Source organism: Aethalodelphis obliquidens, unplaced genomic scaffold (genome assembly GCF_003676395.1).
Source record: "Aethalodelphis obliquidens isolate GAN/ISIS:26980383/991018 unplaced genomic scaffold, ASM367639v1 scaffold24, whole genome shotgun sequence".
Classification (NCBI taxonomy): domain Eukaryota; kingdom Metazoa; phylum Chordata; class Mammalia; order Artiodactyla; family Delphinidae; genus Aethalodelphis; species Aethalodelphis obliquidens.
The window spans coordinates 23,820,417-23,843,396 of NW_020837968.1; the positions used below are offsets into that span (position 1 = coordinate 23,820,417).

Below are 22,980 nucleotides of genomic sequence, written 5' to 3' on the forward strand. Positions count from 1 at the left end.
GGTTTAAGATCAGATGACCCTGATTTTCATCTCATACAATTTGCTTTCTTGACTCTCCTATTAGTAATCTACCTATTTGTGCATTTTGGCATTGTATTTTCTTTTTAAACTACACTGTCACAATGTTGGCTTATTTTTTCAAAGTTTTACTTTATACTTAAGCCATTTCTTAACTTCAGAATATAAGGTAATATGATACTCGTTTGCCCCAATAAGTTCCTTATTTGTTGTTTTATTTTATAGATACAGATATCAGTGAATCTGGCCTTTCAGTGAGAAGTACTGGCTCAGCAACTTCCTTGGCTAGTCAGGGAGAGAGAAAGAGACGAACCCTTCCCCAGCTTCCAAACGAAGAAAAGTCTCTTGAGAGCTCCAGAACAAAGGTTATAGCACAGAGGTCAGAGATAGGAGAAAAGCAAGACACGGAACTTCAGGAGAAAGAAGCACCTACACAGGTATACCAGAAAGATAAACAGGATGCTGAGAGAGCCCTGAGTAAAATGAACAGGGCAGTAAATGGTGAGACTCTTAAAAGTGGTGGAGATAATAAAACCCTGCTTCACTTAGGCAGCTCTTATTCTGGGAAGGAGAAAAGTGAAAATGATAAGGAAGCTTCTTTTGTAAAGCAAACATTAGCTAAAATCCAGCAACAAGAACAAAAGGAACAGGCACAGTGGACACCTACTAAATTATCTTCTTCAAAAAATATTTCAGGTCAGATAGATAGATGTAGGGAGGAACCTTTCAAACAGGAGTCACAACCTCAAGAAAAAATTCCAGGACTTTCTACAAGCAAAGGAGAAAGAGTGATACAAAATGAGGGTAAGCGAAGAAAAGCTGAGGAAATTCTGAAAAGTCAGACTTCAAAGGGAGGAGACAAGAAGGAATCCTCCAAGTCATTAGTGCGGCAAGGAAGCTTCACTATAGAAAAACCTAGCCCCAACATACCCATAGAACTTATTCCCCATATAAATAAACAGGCTTCATCTACATCCTCTTTAGCATTAACAACTGCCAGCAGAATACGAGAAAGAAGTGATTCTATGGATACTGATTCTAGTTTGGACACAACCCTTATTCTAAAAGACACAGAAGCAGTAATGGCTTTTCTAGAAGCTAAACTGCGTGAAGATAATAAAACTGATGAAGGCCCAGATACTCCCAGTTATAACAGAGACAACTCCATTTCACCGGAATCTGATGTGGACACAGCTAGTACAATCAGTCTGGTTACTGGAGAGACTGAAAGAAAGTCAACCCAAAAGCGAAAGAGTTTCACTAGTCTCTATAAAGATAGGTGTTCCACAGGTTCTCCTTCCAAAGATGTTACAAAGTCATCATCTTCAGGTGCTAGGGAGAAAATTGAAAAGAAAACAAAAAGTCGTTCCACAGATGTAGGTTCTAGGGCAGAGGGTCGTAAATTTGTGCAGTCCAGTGGAAGAATAAGGCAGCCTTCAGTAGATTTAACAGATGATGACCAAACCTCTAGTGTACCTCATTCAGCCATCTCTGATGTTATGTCATCTGATCAGGAAACTTACTCTTGTAAATCTCATGGAAGGACTCCACTTACCTCAACGGATGAGCATGCACGTTCCAAACTGGAAGGAAGTAAAGTAACTAAATCCAAGACTTCTCCTGGAGCACCTGGTTCATCCAGTAAATCAACCACTCTCCCAAGGCCACGACCCACCAGGACTTCCCTCTTGCGCAGAGCCCGACTTGGTGAAGCTTCAGACAGTGAACTCGCCGATGCTGACAAAGCATCTGTGGCTTCTGAAGTGTCCACAACAAGTTCGACGTCGAAACCTCCCACAGGAAGGCGTAACATTTCTAGGATTGATTTGTTAGCTCAGCCTCGTAGAACAAGGCTTGGCTCATTATCAGCTCGCAGTGACTCTGAAGCAACAATCTCTAGAAGCAGTGCCTCTTCACGGACCGCAGAAGCCATCATTAGAAGTGGAGCCAGATTAGTACCTTCAGATAAATTTTCTCCTAGAATTAGAGCTAACAGTATCTCTCGACTATCTGACTCCAAGGTCAAAAGTATGACCTCAACACATGGCTCTCCTTCAGGTAAATTGGATCCAGACTTTTTATAATATTAGCATATTTCTTTTATGTTTTGGGATACCTTTTTAAAAAAATTAAATATTAGTGTTGATTCCCAAAATTTTCAGCAGAAAGGTCATGCTGTAGAGGGTTTTGTTCCTATGAAAATTACTTTATTTAGCTTAGTAAATGGAAAATTCAGAAGTTATACACACTTCCAATTAATGTCCTGGTACAAAATAGTGATTTCAAAATTAGAAGTATATTGAACCGATTTGGGAATTTTAATTGCCTAGTTGGTGAGGTATCTGGATTTGTGTGTCAAAGTTACATTAGGAATTATTATCTAGTTTATACAGTAGAAGTTAATAAAAATTAATATTGTATTTCTAAAAACATGTTTAACTTTTAAACATCTTCACATAATTCTAAGAGTCTGAAGAAAAGCAGTATACTCTATTTACTCCTTTCAGAGCTAAATGAAATAATCAGTTTTATCCTTTTTTCCTATTTATTTTGAAACATCTTGTATTTTTTTAAGTTAAATCTGTTTATGGTCGAGGCAGATGAAAACTGATCCTTAATTTATTGCAGTGAAAGAAGATGGATTTGAGAGTCACTAAGCACGTGGGCAAAACTGGGCTATAGAAATGTAACTGGTTATGAGCATTATCTCATAAGGTGCCGTTATATCATTTAACTAGTGACAGTAATTAGCTGTCATTGATTGTAGTAATTACAAAAGCTACTTTCTCCCCACCAGAATTAACTGCTTCTGGCATATTTGTCTGTTTATATACTTCATATTCAAAGCCATAGCCAGTGAGAATACATATGTGATCAAAGAGTACTAAGACAGATATTGGTGTGTGTCCTGTAAACATGGTCTCATTACTTTATAATCAGCTTCATATGTGGGTGTGGCTGAAAAGGACAGTTGAGGGGAAACCAGCTGTTAAAAGACTTAAAGATTCATTTCCATCAGTCATCTAAGTGAGCCCTAAGTCTTGAGTGAAGAGTAAAGGGAAAGTTGGTGTGTAATCTTTTTTTTTTTTAAATTTTGACTTCTATCACGATATAGCCTACAAGACCCAAAACTAGTGGTACTTTGCAAGTGTTATTTTTTTCATTTTTTGTTCCTCCTCTCTCCTCCTCACTGCTGCTTTTCTCCACTCCATTCACATTCCATCTCTCTCCTGGTCTGTGGGTGAGGTGGTGATGATCATCATGGGTGTAAGCTGAAGATAGATAACATACAGTCTTGATTCCAAAAGAATAGATGGCATTTCCCTTATTACTGTTGTCCTCCGTGTCTCTGCACTTCAGGCTTTGGTTGGTGGTTCATGGGTTTGTTGCCAAGTATTTTAAAAGTGCTCTCACTTGATTTATGTTTCCCCAGTGTTGTTATCTGTTGTTCCATGTGGCTCTGCCTCTTCAGTTCACAGTTCCTTTGTGCTGCATTCTATGGTGTGTACTCCTAGCAGATTTCTTCTGCCACATTGCTTGTTTCTTCACCTCATGTCTATTTAAGTTCATAAAAATGTTTAAGTATTCTCCTGTCTTAACATAAGCTGTGACATAAGTTGTATGTTACCAAGTAGCATGAAACGCTTGGTAACTCTTCCTTCGGTACTAGTTATCTAGCTCTTAACACATGAATGATCTGATTTTATTCCTCAGTGTTTACCAGAGGGGCTTGTTTGAGATGCCAACCAAATATGATTACTTCAGCAAGTCTAAGAAACAGCTATAAGATGCCATATATATATATATATATATATATATATATATATCTTTAAAGATATATTTTGTTTTCTGCTTCTTTGAATGCAGAACTTGATAAACATCTTTCTGTGTCCAAAAAGTACCTGAATTGCTTAATGAAATTTCCTAGGGCAAACTGAGGTGTGTGATCTTGGCCTTCTCCATACTTACTAGCAGTATATTAAATAATTATAGAGTCATGGAATTTTATAGTTCGAAGGGTTATTCAGTTTAGGGAACTAAGGCCAAGAGATGGAATAACCTGACCTGATCACATAGATATATATAGCAAGAACAGGTTGAGAATCCAAAGCTTTTAATTCCCAACCTATTGCTTTTTCGACCACAGCCAGTCTAGCTCTGAGAAATAGTCTCTACTTGTGTGCAAGCTTCCAGAGGACAGCTGGACTCTACTGATTATCATGAATATATATAAGGCCAATATACAGTATAAAGATTTTGGTGTTGTTCACCATAATCTTTGTAATTATGATGTTTTACCAAGTTCATGTTCTCTTTTCCACCTTATTGAGCATGAAGCCACATTGTGATCCAGGATTATATATTCAGATTCTCTCAAGATGCCCATTTACAGTTTTATATCCTATCTAGGACAATGACCAGGGTCTTTCAGTCAGGGTAACATACTAAAATAGTTACATGTGGTAGGTAGTAAAAATTAAAACAAACAAACATACTTTTTTGATTTTCCTAATTGAGGTATCTTTGATATTATGATACTTCTACTTAATATAATTATAAATCTTGAATGGAAAAAGAAAATAAAAATTCATAGCTTTTGAAATATGATTTAAAAGAATGTGAAACCATACTTGTCAGTGTTGCTATTCACACTATAAACTTCAAAGGTCTTAGAAATGTCTGAACTTAGAGCCTGTCATATGTAAAAACAATTCTATAAAGCTTCAAATTCTGTATTTTAACTTACGTTAAAAAAAAGCTTTTCAAAGAAATATATATGATAAAAATAGAAGCATGGAAATCTCGGATTTAGCAAAATTAGGAGTAAGGTTTCTTTTATGCTTCTTTAATTCTGATGTAATTTGTTTTTAGGAGTTCAGTTTCCCCCCACACCACGAAAATTTCTACAATGATCCTTCAGTATGAAGTTATATTAAAATATCCAGATTTATTTTCATACGATACATTTAAAACTTAGCACCCTGAATTATCAAAATAAAGCAGTTGGTTTTCATTATGTTTTAAGTACACATTCTAAAAATGTTTTAAATCATGTTAACATCCTTAGAATTTTTTTAGACCGTTTGCTTTCCCACTTCTAATCCTCAAAATTTATAAACGGTAGGAGTTAAAAGTTGGGCATGCATGGCTTGAGTTATTTTTTCTCAGGTCAAAGACCAATACAGAACACTGTCAGGGATTTTTTCCCTCATATGGTCTCATTGCTACTTGCTTATAAATATACATGTAAAACGTGTTTGTGACTTAATTTCCCACAAAAATATTCTGATACAAGTATGAAGATGCAATGTTTGTTTTCTGAAATGTATTTGTTACATCTGTAGATGTGGATGTGTTTTGATGTCAACAGAGTTTTGGTTAACAGTAAAAGAAATCAAAACAGTCACAGATAAATGATCCTAGTAACTCTTTTTCCCTTTTTAAATTACTTACACATCATAGATAGTATGTTTTCTTAGTGAATGTAGTAGTTTATTACTTCCACAAGAGGGAGTGTTGCATAATTTTATAACTAAAATAAGTCTTTTTAACTAATGTAACTAAAATAATTTTCAGGTTAGCTACAAAATTAATTAAGCCCATCTTAGAACTTTTTCTCATTTTATTATATGTGCTTTCCTGCACTTCATCAACCCAAGAAGCTTCTTAGAGATTGGCATTTCAGATACCTTCAATACAAATTTTCAATTTAAGGATTTATCTGAAATGCCTTATTAGTACCAATGTATGAAATAAGCCTAATGATATAAAATTACATTTGATTTTCTAAATGATTTTACCTAAGCAGGATGAAATTCAAGAAAAAACTAAAAAAATTTTTCAGCACTGGTAAAAAAAATATCACAAAAGCAGTCATTCTGTGAGAAGTCTAGGATGTTTTTTTGTTTTTGTTTTTTTTTTGCGGTACGCGGGCCTCTCACTGTTGTGGCATCTCCCGTTGAGGAGCACAGGCTCCGGACTCGCAGGCTTAGCGACCATGGCTCACGGGCCTAGCCGCTCTGCGGCACGTGGGATCTTCCCGGACCGGGGCACGAACCCCTGTCCCCTGCATCAGCAGGCGGACTCTCAACCACTGCACCACCAGGGAAGCCCTGTCTTTTTTTTTTAATTAGTCTAACTTGAAATGTTTGGGTTTTTTTAAATATAAAATATTTATTTTTTTGTAAAGCACTTGGAATGAATTTTGCACTCTGGGAGTCCGTAGACCTGGCTTAAACTTTGATTTAAGCAATGCAAGACCTTTCTGGGCCTGATTTTTATCTATAAATTCAAGAATTTGGACTATCTAATGTCTAAGGTCATTTTATTCTAAAATTCTATGAAATAAGAAGGCACTGGGGAAAGTTAAAAACATTTTTACTTGAAGTTTGCTCTGCAATAGCTAGCAGATTATAGGGATTTTTCTTCAGATAAAATGTATTGATGCTACAGTTTGGAAGCAAAGGTTAAGAACGCAAAGGTATTGAGAGAAGTTCTTCGACAAATAACAGGTCAGAGGTCCTGGCTTTAAACTCCCTTTCCCAGTCCCTTTTTCACCAGTAGTCATCATTTCACTTCTCAGTTCTACACGTTGCTGTTACACAAGCCAGGTTTTGTCCAGAGGTTAACTCGAGCTTTGCTTCATAGCACACCGTGTACGGTATGCTTTCCATTGGTAAAGATAACCTTTAATTGTTTGAAGACTTATTAATCATATTTTCATTTTCTGCTATGTCCTACTTATTTTATCTCTCAATTTCAGGAGAACACACCTAAATATGTTACCTTTCAGGTTTTAAAATATGCTTTGTTCTTTTGGTTGCTTTTCTTGTTATTTTCCTTCATTCCTTCCTCCCTCCCTCCCTCCCTCCCTTCCTTCCTTCTATTATTTTTTAATTTTTTATATAATTTTAAAGGTTACTTTTCATTTACAGTTATTACAAAACATTGGCTATATTCCCCATGTTGTATAATAATACATTCTTGAGCCCATCTTATACCCAATAGTTTGTGCCTCCCACCGGGCCCCCATATTGCCTGTCCCCCTTTACAAGTTATTATTAGCAGCTTCAGTATTCTTACTGGATTCTAGATAGACCTATAAAAATAGGTGGAAAGTTTATGAATTTCATTTGAAAAAGAATTTTCTCTTTTATTCTTTTCTCCAAAATGTAATGATTCTCTGACCTCAAGACTTTAGACTGTTAAAATTAAATTCTAATGTGGCTCAACTTTTATATTGTCACCTGACATTTAGCACTTGGTTCTCACTTTCTCATTCTGCTTTCATGCGCTCTGCCACTCATGAAATCTATCAGCCGTTGATGCCATTCTCTCTAAATTACCTCTACATTAACTACCTGAGTTCTATAATACCTGCTTATGTTTTCATATGTTCTGCAATTTATTAAAACTCTTTGTTATTGGTTTTGTCTTCTCTCCAATTTTCAGTTTAGGTATGGTTACATAGTTTCCACATCAAAAATCAGGAACTTTAATCTAACAAATGATGTTTTTTTATTTATGAATTTCCTTTTATGAATCATATTCTAGGATAGCAAAATAAAGAGCATTTAGCATTTAATGAAATGCCTTTATTAAAAAGTACAGATTTGTTTACCATATATCTAATTGCCTTGCCATATTTCTATTTTTAAAAAAAACTTCTTTGTTCTTGTTCCTTAACTTTTCCTAAAATTGTTTTCACGTCTCAGGGTCAGTTCAACTTAAGGAGTTTTCAAATGTCTAGAAATGAGTAAATTTCCACCATGGTAAAAGTAATATTTATGTTAATGAATTATAATGTTAAAATCAGAAATTATATCTATTACCCCCTTCAAAACACTCTATGATTAATTACCTGGAGTTCCATATATGTATTTGCATACACTTTTACAGAAAGCCGTGAAGTTTCTGCCTATCTTCATTCTGTCAAATAGAAGTTTGAATCCAGACAAATGGGTAGGCTCTGACTTATGATGTAGTCCTGATTACAGATTTCTTTTTCTCTGTTCTTAAAGCAGTTCTGGGGGCAGTGTGTATCAATTTTGTTTGAGAGCCAACTCAGCCTTACAGAGCCCCAGGCAAAAATGTAGTTAGGGGAGGAAAAGACAGGAAAGGCATAAAATTCTAGTGGAGTAGTATGAAGGAATTCTGGACTTCACAAACCTACACAGCCTAGAGTCAGTTTCTGTTTTAAAAGAGGGAGAGAGAGAGAGAGAAAGAAAACTCTTCTAATATTAATAACAGTTGGAACTTATAGCAGGAGCCAAGGCTTTATCACTTGAGCCACCAAAAACATCTCATGCTTTTTACTAGTTTTTTCTAATTTGAGAAAAGGAAATGGTCAGTATCTAGGAATTAATTCATTTATTCAAAAATATTTATTAAACATTTGTTAGCCAGACACTCTGCTAAGTGCTAGGTACACGTTAGTGACTTAAATAGGCATAATTCCTGCCCTTTTGAAGTTTACCATGAATTAGCTGTTATCTCCCTGTTTTTTATACTTTATGTTTGATTCTTTTATTAACAGTAGTAGTGATCTGTCTGCGTTAATTTGTCTTCTGATTTTCAAATGTGTCAGCAAAACCATTTTTTAAATCTTTACTAACCTTAAATAAGAAAGTGATTACCACTTTCTTTAATGTGACTATCGTCAGTATCTTCTGTGCCATAAGTGTCAGTGGTTGTGAGAATAGCTTGTAGGTTTTATTGCCATTGTCTGCTTTCACCATATGCTTTCAGTGTCAAAGCAGCAGTTGTACTAAAGATGCTTTGTTGTGTTTTTACCGTGTAAAAAGATTTTTTCCAATCATAGCATAACAGGATGTTGAATGACAGAGGTAATGTTTTTTTTTCCTGCCATAAGGCATAATTTCCACAGCAGGAATTATGCATATTTGTATGTTGGGAAAAGAGGGTTTTTACCATCTCCATGTTGAAAGTCCATGTGGCATGAGGAAATCTTTTCCTTTATTTTTATTTTTGTTGTTGTTGTTGCTGTCATTTAAAAAAATCCATATCGTCACTTAAATGAGAAATATTTGCAATTAAATAGTACCCGAGTTAAACATTTATGAATAGAGCTTGCTTAGTTGTTTGTCATTAGTGAATTTTTCATCTGAATGTTTATTCACCATGCTACGGAAAATGTGATCTTTCTATTGTTCTTAATTCCTCATTGTTTTTAATTCACCAAAGTATAATGTTTCTATCTTTAAGGAGTAGTAGACTTATGGTTTTTGTGAGGTATGTGTACATCAGTTATTGAAAATTGTGCTGTGTGTGCTCTCATGGTGTTTTTGAAATCATGAATTTTATTTTACCTCTTTTAAAAGATAACATAATAATTCTTTTTTTAATAATTAAACTAATTTAGTAAATGCAAGATGGAGGCGCTTTCCTACTGATTATGCTTCCACCTCAGAAGATGAATTTGGATCAAACCGTAATTCCCCTAAACATACCCGTCTACGTACTTCTCCAGCCCTGAAAACGACTCGATTGCAGAGCTCTGGGTCAGCAATGCCTACTAGTTCTTCATTCAAACACCGGATAAAAGAACAGGAAGACTACATCCGAGATTGGACTGCTCATCGAGAAGAAATAGCCAGGTTGGTTTTAATGGGTTATCTCTAAGAGTTGAAATTGTTTCAACTTGATAAGAAGTTTAGCTTTTACTTGGTTTGTACTAATAGTCCAAGGAATGAAATCCACAGATAACTTAGTTTTGTTGGTAGTATTACTGTCTATCCTTTTTTTTTTATATGGTATTTTTAATGTGAGTGCTACTTACATATTGTAGAATTAATTTATTTTGGTAAACCGCCCTTTCCTATTTCTAGTAGAGATACAGATGAATTAATATAATTTTTGAAAGGTAGTATCAGCTCTACATAATTGAGAATTGTGCAGCTAAATTTTTGATTACATTCCTTTTACCTTCCAAAGAGGTAATAGTGTACTTGTTAGAGATGTTGCTAATGTTCTCTGGGGAGAATTAGAGTTAGTCAGATTATTACTCACACTTCAGTGAGTTCATTAGATACAGTCAGTACAATCCTTTAATAATTAAATGAAAATATTATTTTGAATGTTAAATGTATTTATAATAACCTGAAGATTACATAATAAAAAGTAAAATTCATGCTGCGGATGTGATTTTTAATTGATAGCATTGTAGTTGAACATTAAAGAGAGGCTCTACTCAGATAAATGCTATAATAGTTAAGGGTTTTTTAAGTTTGTAAGGTATTAAATTTTACTGCAGTATGCCACATGTTACCTAAACATTTTCACTGTGTACACGCTAAACTTATTTCTGCCTTTAGTTTAAGACCCTAATCTTCAAGTTTTATACTTGACAACATTTATTAAAGAATTTATTTATAATAATTCATAAATGCTTTTTTAAAAAACTTTTATGATGATTTTATGATGTTCATCTTTTGTTTTCTTTACTCTGTGGACTTCTGTGAATTGTTTTTTTCTGGCTCATTAGTTTAATGTTTAGGTTTTTTGGTTTTTTGATTTTTTTGTCTTTAATGACTATTCACTTGTGATTGCCTTTAGTTCTTAAAGAACATGCCCTTCTAATCTCATTACGCTGCTTAAACGTTGTTTTTTGGCCATATAAATGACAATAATTATTGAAGCATTGTAAACCAGTTCTGATTACAGTACAGGCATATATGTACTTTGGGATCCATGAATTATTATGGGCCCACAAAACTGTTAGTGAGAGAATCTTGACACTACATTTTTTCTTGTGGGCACAGCTGGCAACAGCAGGCCTTGCTCTTGTCTCATCATTTTTCTCCTTCCCATGCAGAAGTCTCACCACGTGAGCTCAAGGGGTACCTGAGGGAACTAGAGTGTTCTGCTTTTTCTTAGGAGGCTTTGCGTCTCAAGCCCTCTACCCCAAACTAGAACACTAAACACCTTCTTCTGGGCCAAACCCACTTCCCTGCCCCTAAACAGAAAAGAATTATGATACAAAGGGGAAAGTGAATAAGAACTGTCTGTTATATTTTCACTTAGTTTTATTTTGTTAGTATGTGCATTTTATTACCCTTGTCTATGTATATTTTATTATCTGTAGTAGTACTCTAAAGCTAGGCTATTTAACCTCTAATGATTTCATGCCTTTTTCCTCCAGTTTCTTAGTAGCATTATGCTAATAAAACTTGCTATTGGGATTTAATTTTTCAAGGTATATTTTTCAGCCATACATCTCAAAGCAAGAGAAAGTTCTTTTTGTTTATTAAGAAATTTAAAAAGGCGGAGGGAGGATAGGAAGTATGCAAGGAAAGAAAGTTAATGTTGATATTTAATGTTCCTGTAAGACGCTGATAAGTTTGCTTAATATGAGGAAATTTATTTTCAAATAACTATGAATCACATACTAAATAGAATGGAGAAATACATAGCTTTATTTCTTTAAATTAGCTACCACTTTCACTTAAGAAAACTCACATGCTGGAGCAATACTTTTTTTTTTACTTTTTTTTTTTTTTTTTGCTGTTCGCCGGGCCTCTCGCTGTTGCGGCCTCTCCCGTTGCGGAGCACAGGCTCCGAACGCGCAGGCTCAGCAGCCATGGCTCACGGGCCCAGCCGCTCCGCGGCATGTGGGATCTTCCCAGACCGGCGCACGAACCCGTGTCCCCTGCATCGGCAGGAGGGCTCCCAACCACTGCGCCACCAGGGAAGCTCTGGAGCAATACTTTTAAGAGTAATAGGTAAAGATATTTTTATTTGAAAAGCACAATAATGATTTTAATTTATTACAAAATGTTTCTGCTTTGTTATATTCTATTTGCTTAGACTTTAGAGCTATATTACTAAACCAGCACTTTGTAGTCTGTACATAGTAATTATTTACCTTCGTTTAAACTTGAAGCACAAAAATTCCATCTGGTAATTATTTACCTTCGTTTAAACTTAAAGCACAAAAATTCCATCTGGAATATAGAGAATATAAGCAAAATATAATATATTTAGTCTTTCAATTTGAAGAGGAAACTTTTTTCCAGGTACCCCCAATACATGTGCTTTCGATAATGCTTGTCCCAGTTTCTCCATTATAACACAGATACAGATTTGCTTCCCTTGGGAATTTCTTAGATTATACCTTTATGAATTTTAGGGTAAACAAAGCTATAATACCACCTTTACAGATTATCAAATATAATACATTTAACCTAAAAATTATACTGGAAGATTATATAATTCTCATTTGGATCACAATGCACTAAATTTTTTAGGAGAGAGTTCTAGTTAACAATATTTTATTTTAAGGTTTAACAACCAGTTCATTACAGATATGTTATAGGAGAGGATTAAATCATAAAGGCAATATAATATTTTATCCTAATGTTGATTGAGGGTATTATTTGCAAAGGTGAGATCCTCTTGCACCTTTACACCTCTGCAGTTTTATTTTGGATCAAGTTTTTGTATACATAAGTGCTTTATATGTATGGTGTATATGCGTGTAATCCCCGTCCACTCAACAAAGAATTCCTAAGCAACTCCTATGAGCAGAATGTAGTGTTTAGCGTGAGTGAACTGTAAAGATGACTTAGACATTGATGTCCTCAGTTCAGAGTCAGAGGAAAGAAGCAAAAGTGTTGTGTGCAGTTGATACAGGCAGAGTGACAGAAGAGGTTTTAAAAAATAGGAAGTTTGTCCAAGTATAAGATGTAAAGGTGTATAGTTATTGGATGACCAAACTGAAGATAATATAGAGCCAGCTAAATAATAGGAGACTTTGAATGCCAGCTACGAAGTGTGCATATTATTTTATGTATGTTGATACTTTAAGATTTTTGAAAAGGAAGGTAACTTAAGATCTATATTAAAAGAAGGTAACTCTGAAGGGCATTTTGTAGAATTGTTTGAGAGAGAAGAGAGCCTAGAGATAAACTAGTAATCTATTCTAGAAGTTAATGTGCAACATATTGAAGACCTGAGACAAGATAGTGTTAGTGAGGGTACAAGTGGAGATATGGACGTGTAACAGCTGACAGCGTTTGATGATTGCCAGCATGACTCTATGGTTGTTCAAATGGATATTGGTAAGAATAAGGAAGACAAAAGACAGGAAGGAAGACAAGCTTCGTTTTGGACATACTGACTTTAAGGTACTTAAGGAACAGCCATGTGAAAGCGTATGGCTCTGCAACATAGGAAGCTGATGAGAGCTAGAATCATCGTTTTGGAAGTCAAAGAGAAAATACTTGAAGCTGTGGTCATAGATGATATTGCCAGGAAATGGTGAGTGAACCTAGAATACTGTTGAACTCAGAGGTATAACCTAAATTATAAGGATGCAGTATAGCTGAATGATCAGAATCGTGGACTCTGGGATCAGGCCTTCTAGATTGAAACCCAACTCTACCCACAAGGTCTGTATGACCCTTGACAAGTTAAGTAACTGTGATCTAGTGATCTCATGCATAAAATGGACGTAACAGTAGTGCCAACTTGAGAGAGTTGACAGACTGATGCATGTGCTTGACATATAGTGCTTGACATATAGTAAGCTAGCAATAAATGTTATATTTAAGTGGAGTGCAGAGAAAACAGTGTGGTGTGTGTGTATACTCAAATATGATTATATTTAGAACTTAATTGTGAGCTTTCCGTTTTCTGTATGACTCCAGATGTAATTGGAGTTTCAGAATCAATGTGATATTCTTATAATTTATAAAATATTCTATTAGGCTTACCCTATACAAATAGGAAACCTAAGAATCTCAGGCAAGGTTTTGTTCACATTTTCAATCCAAACATTATTTTAAAATGTTCTTTTTTACCTGAGAATAATAACGCTAATATATAAGTGGTCTGTTTTTTTTTTAAATATTGAAATGATTGTTAAATAAATGTATCACAGAACACCCACCTAATGAGTCCTACTCCCTGATTTGATAGCCTCCAAAGTAAAGTCATCTGACACTTCATGTCAAGAGGGAAAAGCTTTTATTATTACTAAGTCTTTTACATATAATACTTTTATTAGTGAAATTCAAATAAGAATACCTATCAAATACATTTTTAAAAATTTTAGAATAGAACTATGGTTTATATTTTTCAAGCCTAAATAATATTTTCAATTAAAATTACAAATGTATGGTAATCTTAACGATGAAAAACCAAATACTTGTAATTTTAATACATTACTAAAAGCTTTTTTGTTTTATTTTTTTGGTAAGAGTCTGTTTAATTTAGTGGCCAGAATTAAGTGGTATGGGGTTCCTTATAATCTATAAAGTAATATAATGAAACATCTATACGTAGCAATCTATTTTAGTTAAAAAAGTCTTTTAATGGCAGTACCGTTAAAAGATATACTATATTTGGGAGTATGTGTGGAAGTGAGCTTTAATAATACTAAAGTATTTTTTATTTCGGAGAAAACACCATAGAGATAAAATGTACGTTATCAAGGAATAAAGTACATCTGTTCAGTCAGTTTTAAGCTTTATTGGTTCACAGTAGCTGAAGTCCAGGTCCAGCCTCTGTCTGTTTGTTCTTTTGGGCTAGGCCAGATCCAAATAGCAAGGGTAGGAACAAAACATCTGCCCAGAATAACTGTCAAATGACAGTTATTCTTCAGTTTCTTATAGTTTTTCAGCATTTTCTAGATATTATGCCTTCATCATATTCTCTGACCTGAGGGTACCTTATACTACCTCTTTCCATGTACTTTGGCTATCTCAAATCTTGCTCATTGAATAAGGGCAGTATTTTCCTATCAGGTGACTTCACACCATCTTCTCTTAGCTTGCAGACTTTGTGTCTGGTGGAGATGGCATGGGGTGGTGTGGTGGTGGTTGTTTCTTTAATTTTTCTCATTTATTTAGGAACTGTTTATTGATGGCCAAGAGTGTGCTAAGACCTTCAAAGTTATCTTCTTACCATTACCTCTTCATGACTTGCTCAGTTTATTTGAAGCATATTCATAATTTTAAAGACTACACTTAAGTAAATATAACGTATCTGTGGTGCTAAGCTCACGTTTAAACTTAGTTTCATTGAAGAAAATGGGAGGTAACTTTTTAAAAAAATATATAATTAAATCCCTACCTCTTTTGATGGCCAGAAATAGATTCTACATACTTTATTCCTCTATTTGGGCCAGCCATTAAATTGCTTTGGCTACCCCAAAGAGCTTCCAATTTCAATCCATTACTCTCCCAACCGAAGCCAGTCTTTTGTGGCTCAGGTTACCTATTTCTCCCAATTCTCTGTGCTTTCATTAAATGCCCACAATAGATGTGGATTGCCATAATTCTTTCATTAAGGTTTTTTGTAATATTGCATCAAAATTCCATCAACATATAATAAATATAACTGAGAGTTTCCACCAAAAGAAGAATAAGATCTTCCTTATCAGTAGGAAACTTTTGTGAACCTTCCCTATAGTCTTTAGCTAGGTCAAGTATATGAGTTAATCTTTATGCCTCTTGAGAGCTAGGCTTCTTTGATTCTTTATTATAAAGTCAGATTCAACATAAGATTTTCTGGAATGACCCTTAATGTCTCTCCTAAAACTATTTTTATCACTCCTGTCATTTAAAAAGTAGACAAAATTATTTCTTAAAAGCTAAGTAAAGTTATAGTTATAATCTCTTATCCAGTGTTAAAGTAACAAGAGGTTTGATTTGTTATCATTCACTTCAATGTTAGGATTCTAAAGCTAGTATACTTCTTTAGTAGCTCATCACTTCCTTTTTTCCAGTAATATCAAAGGCAGTCTCATGCTCATGGTTTATATGTATATCCTTTGAAGCTCTACTTACATATAAAAACTTTTGAAACTTAATATGCTATTAAAAAGATAAAGCAGATATTTTTCTTTTCAGTTAATTTAAAACCTAAAAGACTGTTAATGTTCGTAATTTAAATCAATAAAGTCTGATAGTTTGTTTCTATCATGGTTATTAGGTCACACTTGCAAATATTGCATGTTTAATAGGACATGCATTTCACAAGGTCTCACTCTCATTTTCAATATTTTAAACTTCCAGTATACCCAAAGCGTGTTATTAATATATTTTCCCCTGTTTTTAACCCTTCAGTGAAAAATAGCCTTTAATTGATTTAAATAAGAAAGGGGACATTACTGAGATAGTTCACCTGAGAAAATCATAAACTTCATAAAGTATGTCCTCATTACCCCACCTTTTTACAAATAATGCATATTCATTTCTACAAAATTTTTGAAATTGGCTTATTGGTTCTGACAAAATTACACAGATGTTATAGACAAATTACACAGATGTTATAGAACTTAACCCTGGAACTATATTTCCTTCCTTAAGGACTGTTTTCCTATCCATATTTTGTAATAAAATAAAATTAAATGTGAAAATTATCCATTTTTCTAATTAGAAGGCTTGAGTTTTTATTGATATTGCAAAGGAAGCAGATGGAAGCAAAACTCCAAATAAAAGGTCTGTTCATTTTAGAATTTCCTCCTTCAGCAGATTTATTGAGGTGGAGATTGAGAATAAGAACAGGGGTTATAAACTTGGAGATCAAAGAAAGAATACAAGAGATATAAAGAACTACATTATTGTAAAATATTCTAATAACTGTAATCTAGAAGTATTACAGAATTAATTTGTAAGCCTAGATTGAACAACCATATGAATAGATCCATACTCTATGTTGAGTCATAAAACTGTTATTTCTGAAGACACTCATAACTTTGGCTTTTTTTCTTGATAATTTTATGTCTTTTAGAATTCCTAATACTGGTTTTAGTAGATGCTCAGATTTTTAAGCAATGCAGATTTAAATTAAGTTAATGGTCTGTATTATTGAGTCAGCTTTAAGATAGGAATTGCCATGCAAAGAAACAGCTGGTATATACGCAACATACTTGTAAATTAAAAGAAAGCTTTTCGGATGCCTACTAACTGAACAGTATATGCGGTATATACATTAAGAGTTCATTGTAGTACAGTTTTTACTGTATAACATGTTGACATTGCTGTTGTTTGTGGGTTTTTTTTAATTAATTCATTACTGCTTTCTGCAAATATCAGAAGCTTCATCGTACAAATGTCTGCATAAAAAACTTTAAAAATAAAATAGATCGTTAGATAAGTAAAAGTTGCCTATTTCTTATCTCATTAAACTGGGTTATTCTGTTTCTCATCCTAGTTCATTTATTTTAGGAAATTACAAGAGTGGAATATTGTATCTAAGGAAACAGTTTACACCCATTCTCAAAAGAGTTACATCAACAGTTAACAAGTTTTTAAAAATTAGATGTGGAATGGTAATATGAGATATAGCGTGATGTATAGAAAGATCTGGTTACACCACTTACTGTTTGTGACCTTAACCGAAAAATTAGTTGCATAACCTCTCCTGAGGCTGATTTTCCTCATCTACAAAACAAGCTGATTAATACCTCTCTTACAAGGTGGTTGTAAGAATTAGAGTTGGTGAATATAAAGCTTCTTTATAATGGTTTTGATTATAATATATGGTAAGTATTGGTTTTGATTATTTGAAAATATAATTCTAAGCTTCTGAAGCCAAGGACCCTGTCTGCTTATTCACCATTGCAGCCCTTAGGGCCTACCACAGTGGCCAGATTAGTAAATATTTTTTGGTAAATAAAAAGGAATTGACCACAGATTGCTTCTGTTGGGCCGTAGCTTCAACATAGCTTTTCTTTTTAAATCTGTAGTTAAGTTTTTATGCAATTACTGCATTCCTTGAAAGTCTTTCAAGCTCACATTTTGTATAAGTTAAAAAACTGTTACTTTGTGCTTTGGATTTTAGAGTTGGGAATCTTAAAACAGGTACTTTACAAATATTCTGTCATTCCAAAACCTTCCCTGTGGAAGTAGCCAAATAGAGATCATGTGCAGGGGATGCATAACTTAGAAAATGTTCAGTTATCACCAATAGCAATTATTTAATTCTTCAATCCATGTAGCTAAAAATACAAATAAATGGCTTTATGGAAATAAGCTCTAACCCTGGAATCTGGCCCTGTCTTAGCTACTTCTAAGTTGTATGGTCATGAGCAAGCCAGTAATTTTCTCCTAAAATGTGTCTTTATTCATAATCCGATAGGTTCTACCTCACAAGCTCTGCCTCTATCTTGCGACCCTCAAATGACATATTGTGTACTGTGAAGTATGGTATATGGTGTAAAGTGCCATGCTGTGTCACACTTCCTCACCTTGGTACTGTACACCCCTTGGGCCATCTGGGGAAGCTTAGGGAGCTCTTCTCAGAAGAATGTTTCTAAATGCATAAACGTAAAATACTTAGAATGACAAAGAAATGCAATTATATTGAAATACAGTTATCAAAATATTTTTAAAGGTATATAGTAATATATGGTTCTCTGTTAACATACTAAATGTAATGTTATGGCTGTGGGTTTAATGAACTGCAGTAATTTTGAAATAGTGATGACTAAGTGTTTTGAGGTACTTGTAGCAACTATAATGTGATTACTTTTACTGACAAAAAATCAGCAGTATTGCTAATACCACTGTTGTTTATTGCTTGTATTTATAATTGAAAGAAATGCTAAGTTTCAGTTAGGAGAGTAGTGAAAATAAAGGTGTAATTGCTTTTCTCATTCAAGTTCATGGACTCCTTGAATTCTGTTCACCACCCCCAAGTTTAAGAACTCCTGTATAGTCATTAACATTAACAGTGTATTTTTAAAAGATATATCAGTACTTCAGGTGTTTAACATGTATTTTTCAAAGTGACAACTTGTAGATGACGTGCAATTTAGTTTTATTAATATTTGGAATTAAAGTTTAAGACTTTGAGTATCAAATAGTTAATAGCATGTCCAAAAAAATCTTAAATTTTGAGTACAGATCTTTAACTAAATATACAATTTATGTAACTGATTCTATCAAAATGATTGTTTCTAGACCTGTTATTTGAAAGTATTAAACTTATTTTCTAAAATTATTGCCAGGATCAGCCAAGATCTTGCTCTCATTGCTCGGGAAATCAACGATGTAGCTGGAGAGATAGATTCAGTGACTTCATCAGGCACTGCCCCTAGTACCACAGTAAGCACTGCTGCCACCACCCCTGGCTCTGCCATAGACACTAGAGAAGAGGTAGGAGATCTTCATGGAGAAATGCATAAGGTTCTTTCTTTTCTTTATTTCTTTTGCTTTTAGCTTTTTGCTTAGTTTATTTTAGTTACGTCCACCCTTCCTGTTTGCATGAAGCTCTGCATTTTCCAACTTTACTTTAACAAGTTTCTTTTATGTTTTTATAACAAAACTAGTAAAGGCTAACATTTTGTCTACTATTAACATGAAGCTATAAAATGATTTAAAATAAGCACTTTGTAAAATATGAAAATAAACGGTATCTGAAAAGCAAATCCAAATTTGTAAATGTATAAATAGTAAATAGTTGTATAAAGTTTTTGTAAATTTTACGTAGCTTCTTCACTAGGAGTTATCTCTAGTAGCAAAGAAAGAGAAAAATTCTACAGTTTTCATGACTTTAAATAATTCTGTTGATGAATATACACATGCATATGTATACACAAAGATTCTTAAAAAATTGAAATATACCTACACACACACTCAAATATGTGTATCCAGTTTTGAAACACTCGTGAACTCTGCAATGTAAGTTAGCATATATAGACTATTGCCCTTCCAAATCCAGGGCCTCCTGCCCTCCCACTCCTGGGGGCACCATGTACATACATGGCTCCAGAAGGTGCCTTTAACATATAATATAAAAATAATGTATTCTGGCCATGTTGGCTCTCTTGATTTGGTGCAGAGATACAAACAAAAGATTGGCATTTTGAAAAATGAATTATAGTTTTATTAGAACAAAGCCACACTAATTTGTTTAATTATCATCTGGCTGTTTTATGCTACAACGTCAGAATTGAGTAGTCGGACAGAAGCTGTATGGCTGCAAAGCCTAAAATATTTGTTATCTGACCTTTTACAGAAAAAATTTGCCAGCCCCTAATATTGATGATTCATTCCACTCCCTTAATTTTATAAAATAATGTTCTCAATAGTAGCCAAAAATGGCTAGCCTCTTTGACAAATTTAATTCTGGTAAACTGTACTACTAAAATTTTCTTCAGTTGCTTTTTGTAACCTTTATAATCTTATTCTTTAATGGTCATTTTTTGGTTGTTTTTTTTTCCCCTTTATGTGTTGTCTAATTTGGTAAATGATGTTTCATCAACCTGTGTAGAGTTTTGTTACCACAGTGATCAATTGTAAATGTATATAAAAATCATTCTTATTGGTGAAAAACAAAAGAATCCTCTTGGTGGCAAGACATACACAATTCTTCTGGTACACTTTAAATGATGAAGATATTATTTTCACAGCTGTCTAACTAAATGTCTAACATGATTGTACCTTCACTCAGACCCAGTAAAATTTTTCAAACATTTCATTGAGTAGACTTCCATTTTTTCCTTTTGGCTTTATTTCTTATTATTGTACTAGAGTTTATTCCTTCTTCAGTAAACCTGAGCTACTTTGTACCGTATGTGTATAATTTGCACTGTAGATGGCAGTATATCATTTGTACTGGAATATGTCATTTCTGTAACATTGCTAAAAGTTTATCTAAGACCAAAAACTACTTACTTTGTGAACCAAAAAAAACTTTTTTTTTGGAAACTTAATTATAATTTGCAATTTATTTATCTGTGAAGAAATTTGGCACCTGGATTTGGGGAGAAAAAAAGGAAAAAAGCAAGATAGGAAACTAAAAGAAAAAGAAAGATTATTTTACACGGGCAAGGCAATGTGAGTAAAATGAACTCCTTGTCCATCTACATGGCTCAGTTTTTTCTATTTACCATCTGTGTTTTCCATTTAGGGGAAACCTTATCCATGGAAGACTCAAATTTAACATAGTTACATATTTTGGATTTTGAAAATCGATGTAGATGAACATTTATTTTATAAAACAGACACCTTTGAAGTGCTTATAAAAAGAAAGTAATTGGTTTATTGAAGATTTCATGCTTCTATTACTACCTGAGAATGGAATGACTTCTGTCTAATTATAAAAACTATAATGCCAATATCTATATTTTTCCAAATTACTCTGTGCTCATAAGGATTTGCTTTTGTCCTATTAGTTAGTTGATCGTGTTTTTGATGAAAGCCTCAACTTCCGGAAGATCCCTCCATTAGTTCATTCTAAAACACCAGAAGGAAACAACTGTCGGTCTAGTGATCCAAGACCTCAACCAACAGAGCCTCCTGATCACTTAACTATTACAAGGCGGAGAACCTGGAGCAGGGATGAAGTGAGTAAACCATAAACTTTAACAAATGGCAAAGGAGGCATGCCCCATTGGTGGGAAAAAGATGAGAACTATTCAATATATAGGGCTGGGAAAAAAAGTGCTTGTCCTTATGGGTAGAATGGAATTTCATCCTGACATCACATCAAATACAAATAATTAACTCCAAATGAATTTAGTTCCTAAAGGGCAAAAGCAGGACTTTAAAATTCTTTAGTAAAATATAGGTAAATATCTTTCAACATTGCAGTAGGGAATGATTTCTTAAAAGGCACAAAAAGTTTTGACTTTAATAAAAGATTGATAAATTTGAGTATGTTAAAGGACTGTGAAACATATAGGCAATAAGGGATTAGTATACAGAATATATCAGAACTCCTACAATCAATTTAAAAAGGCAAAAACAGCCCAGTAGAAAAATCTGCAAATAACATGCACAGCATTTCACTGAAAATACCCAAGGCCTATGAAGAGATGTTCAACTTCATGAGTGTTCAGAGAAATACTTTTCAAGACTACAGTGAGATTATTTTATACTCATTCAATTGGCAACAAATAAAGTCTTAAAATATTAAATGTTGGAGAAGATGTGGATACATAAGATTTCTTATTGTTGCTAGTGAGGTTAAATTGGTCCAGTCACTTTGGCAAACAGCTTGACATTATTTCCTAAAGTTGAGCATAAACATAGCCCATTGTCTAGTAGTTTTGCTGCTAGTGCGTACCCTTTCCCATTGAGAGCAAAAGTCATGCAAAAGGATATTTATAATAGCGGTATGGACAGTAACAAAACTTGGAAACAATCTAAGTGTTTATATCTGAAGAAAATTGAATGTATTAACTGGTATGTACACAAATTGAACAATTTATGGAGTAATCAAAACAAATGAACTACAGCAACATGCCACAATGTGGATGAATTTTAGCAATAGAACATTTAATGAAAAAAGTAGGGCTTCCCTGGTGGCGCAGTGGTTGGGAATCCGCCTGCCAATGCGGGGGCGCGGGTTCGTGCCCGGGTCTGGGAGGGTCCCGCGTGCCGCGGAGCGGCTGGGCCTGTGCGTCCGGGGCCTGTGCTCTGCGGCGGGAGGGGCCGCGGCAGTGAGAGGCCCACATACCATACAGAAAATAAAAAAAGTAATTCTCAAAAGATTGTATATAATGTGTTTTGTTACAAATTAATAAAATAAAAATATATACTTAGGATAGAAATAGATCTAACAAATTATATAAAAAGGAAAGCAAGGGAATGATAAATGGGATTCAGGACATTATTTACCTTGGGCGGAGGGAGACAGGGAGCTGCGATGGAAAAAACCTAGAGGTAGATTATAGCAGTTAGCTGTTTCTTTATAACAGACCACAAAAATCTCAGTGGCATAAAGCAATAGGCATTTATTTATCACACACCTGTGAGTTAACTGGTGGTACTGCTCAGCTGGGCAATTAAAAGTTGTAGGTTGAGTTTAGGTTTGCTCCATGTGGCTCTCTTGTTGCTAGGACCACATCTGTGGATTACTGGATATACGGAACTGGAGATAAAAGTTAGCATATAAGAATATATATGTTTGCAGTAGTACAGAGTAGAAAAAAATCCACCTGATGGAGAAGCACTGTAGCTAGTTCCATAGCTGCAATTATAATATGCT

General features: G+C 34.2%; 1 protein-coding gene across 14 annotated transcripts in view; it reads left to right on the top strand.

Moving 5' to 3' along the window:
• Positions 1–22,980, top strand: part of CEP170 (centrosomal protein 170) — a 147,111-nt gene that overhangs the window by 113,599 nt on the left and 10,532 nt on the right. For 9 of the 14 annotated variants that reach the window (XM_027122430.1, XM_027122428.1, XM_027122431.1 and 6 more), the window contains 4 exons: positions 244–2,076; positions 9,401–9,635; positions 18,995–19,172; positions 21,164–21,334. In XM_027122430.1, coding sequence (XP_026978231.1) covers positions 244–2,076; positions 9,401–9,635; positions 18,995–19,172; positions 21,164–21,334 — 2,417 coding nt within the window. The remainder of the gene's footprint in view (positions 1–243; positions 2,077–9,400; positions 9,636–18,994; positions 19,173–21,163; positions 21,335–22,980) is intronic. The other 5 variants (XM_027122433.1, XM_027122439.1, XM_027122440.1 and 2 more) reach the window with 3 other exon arrangements.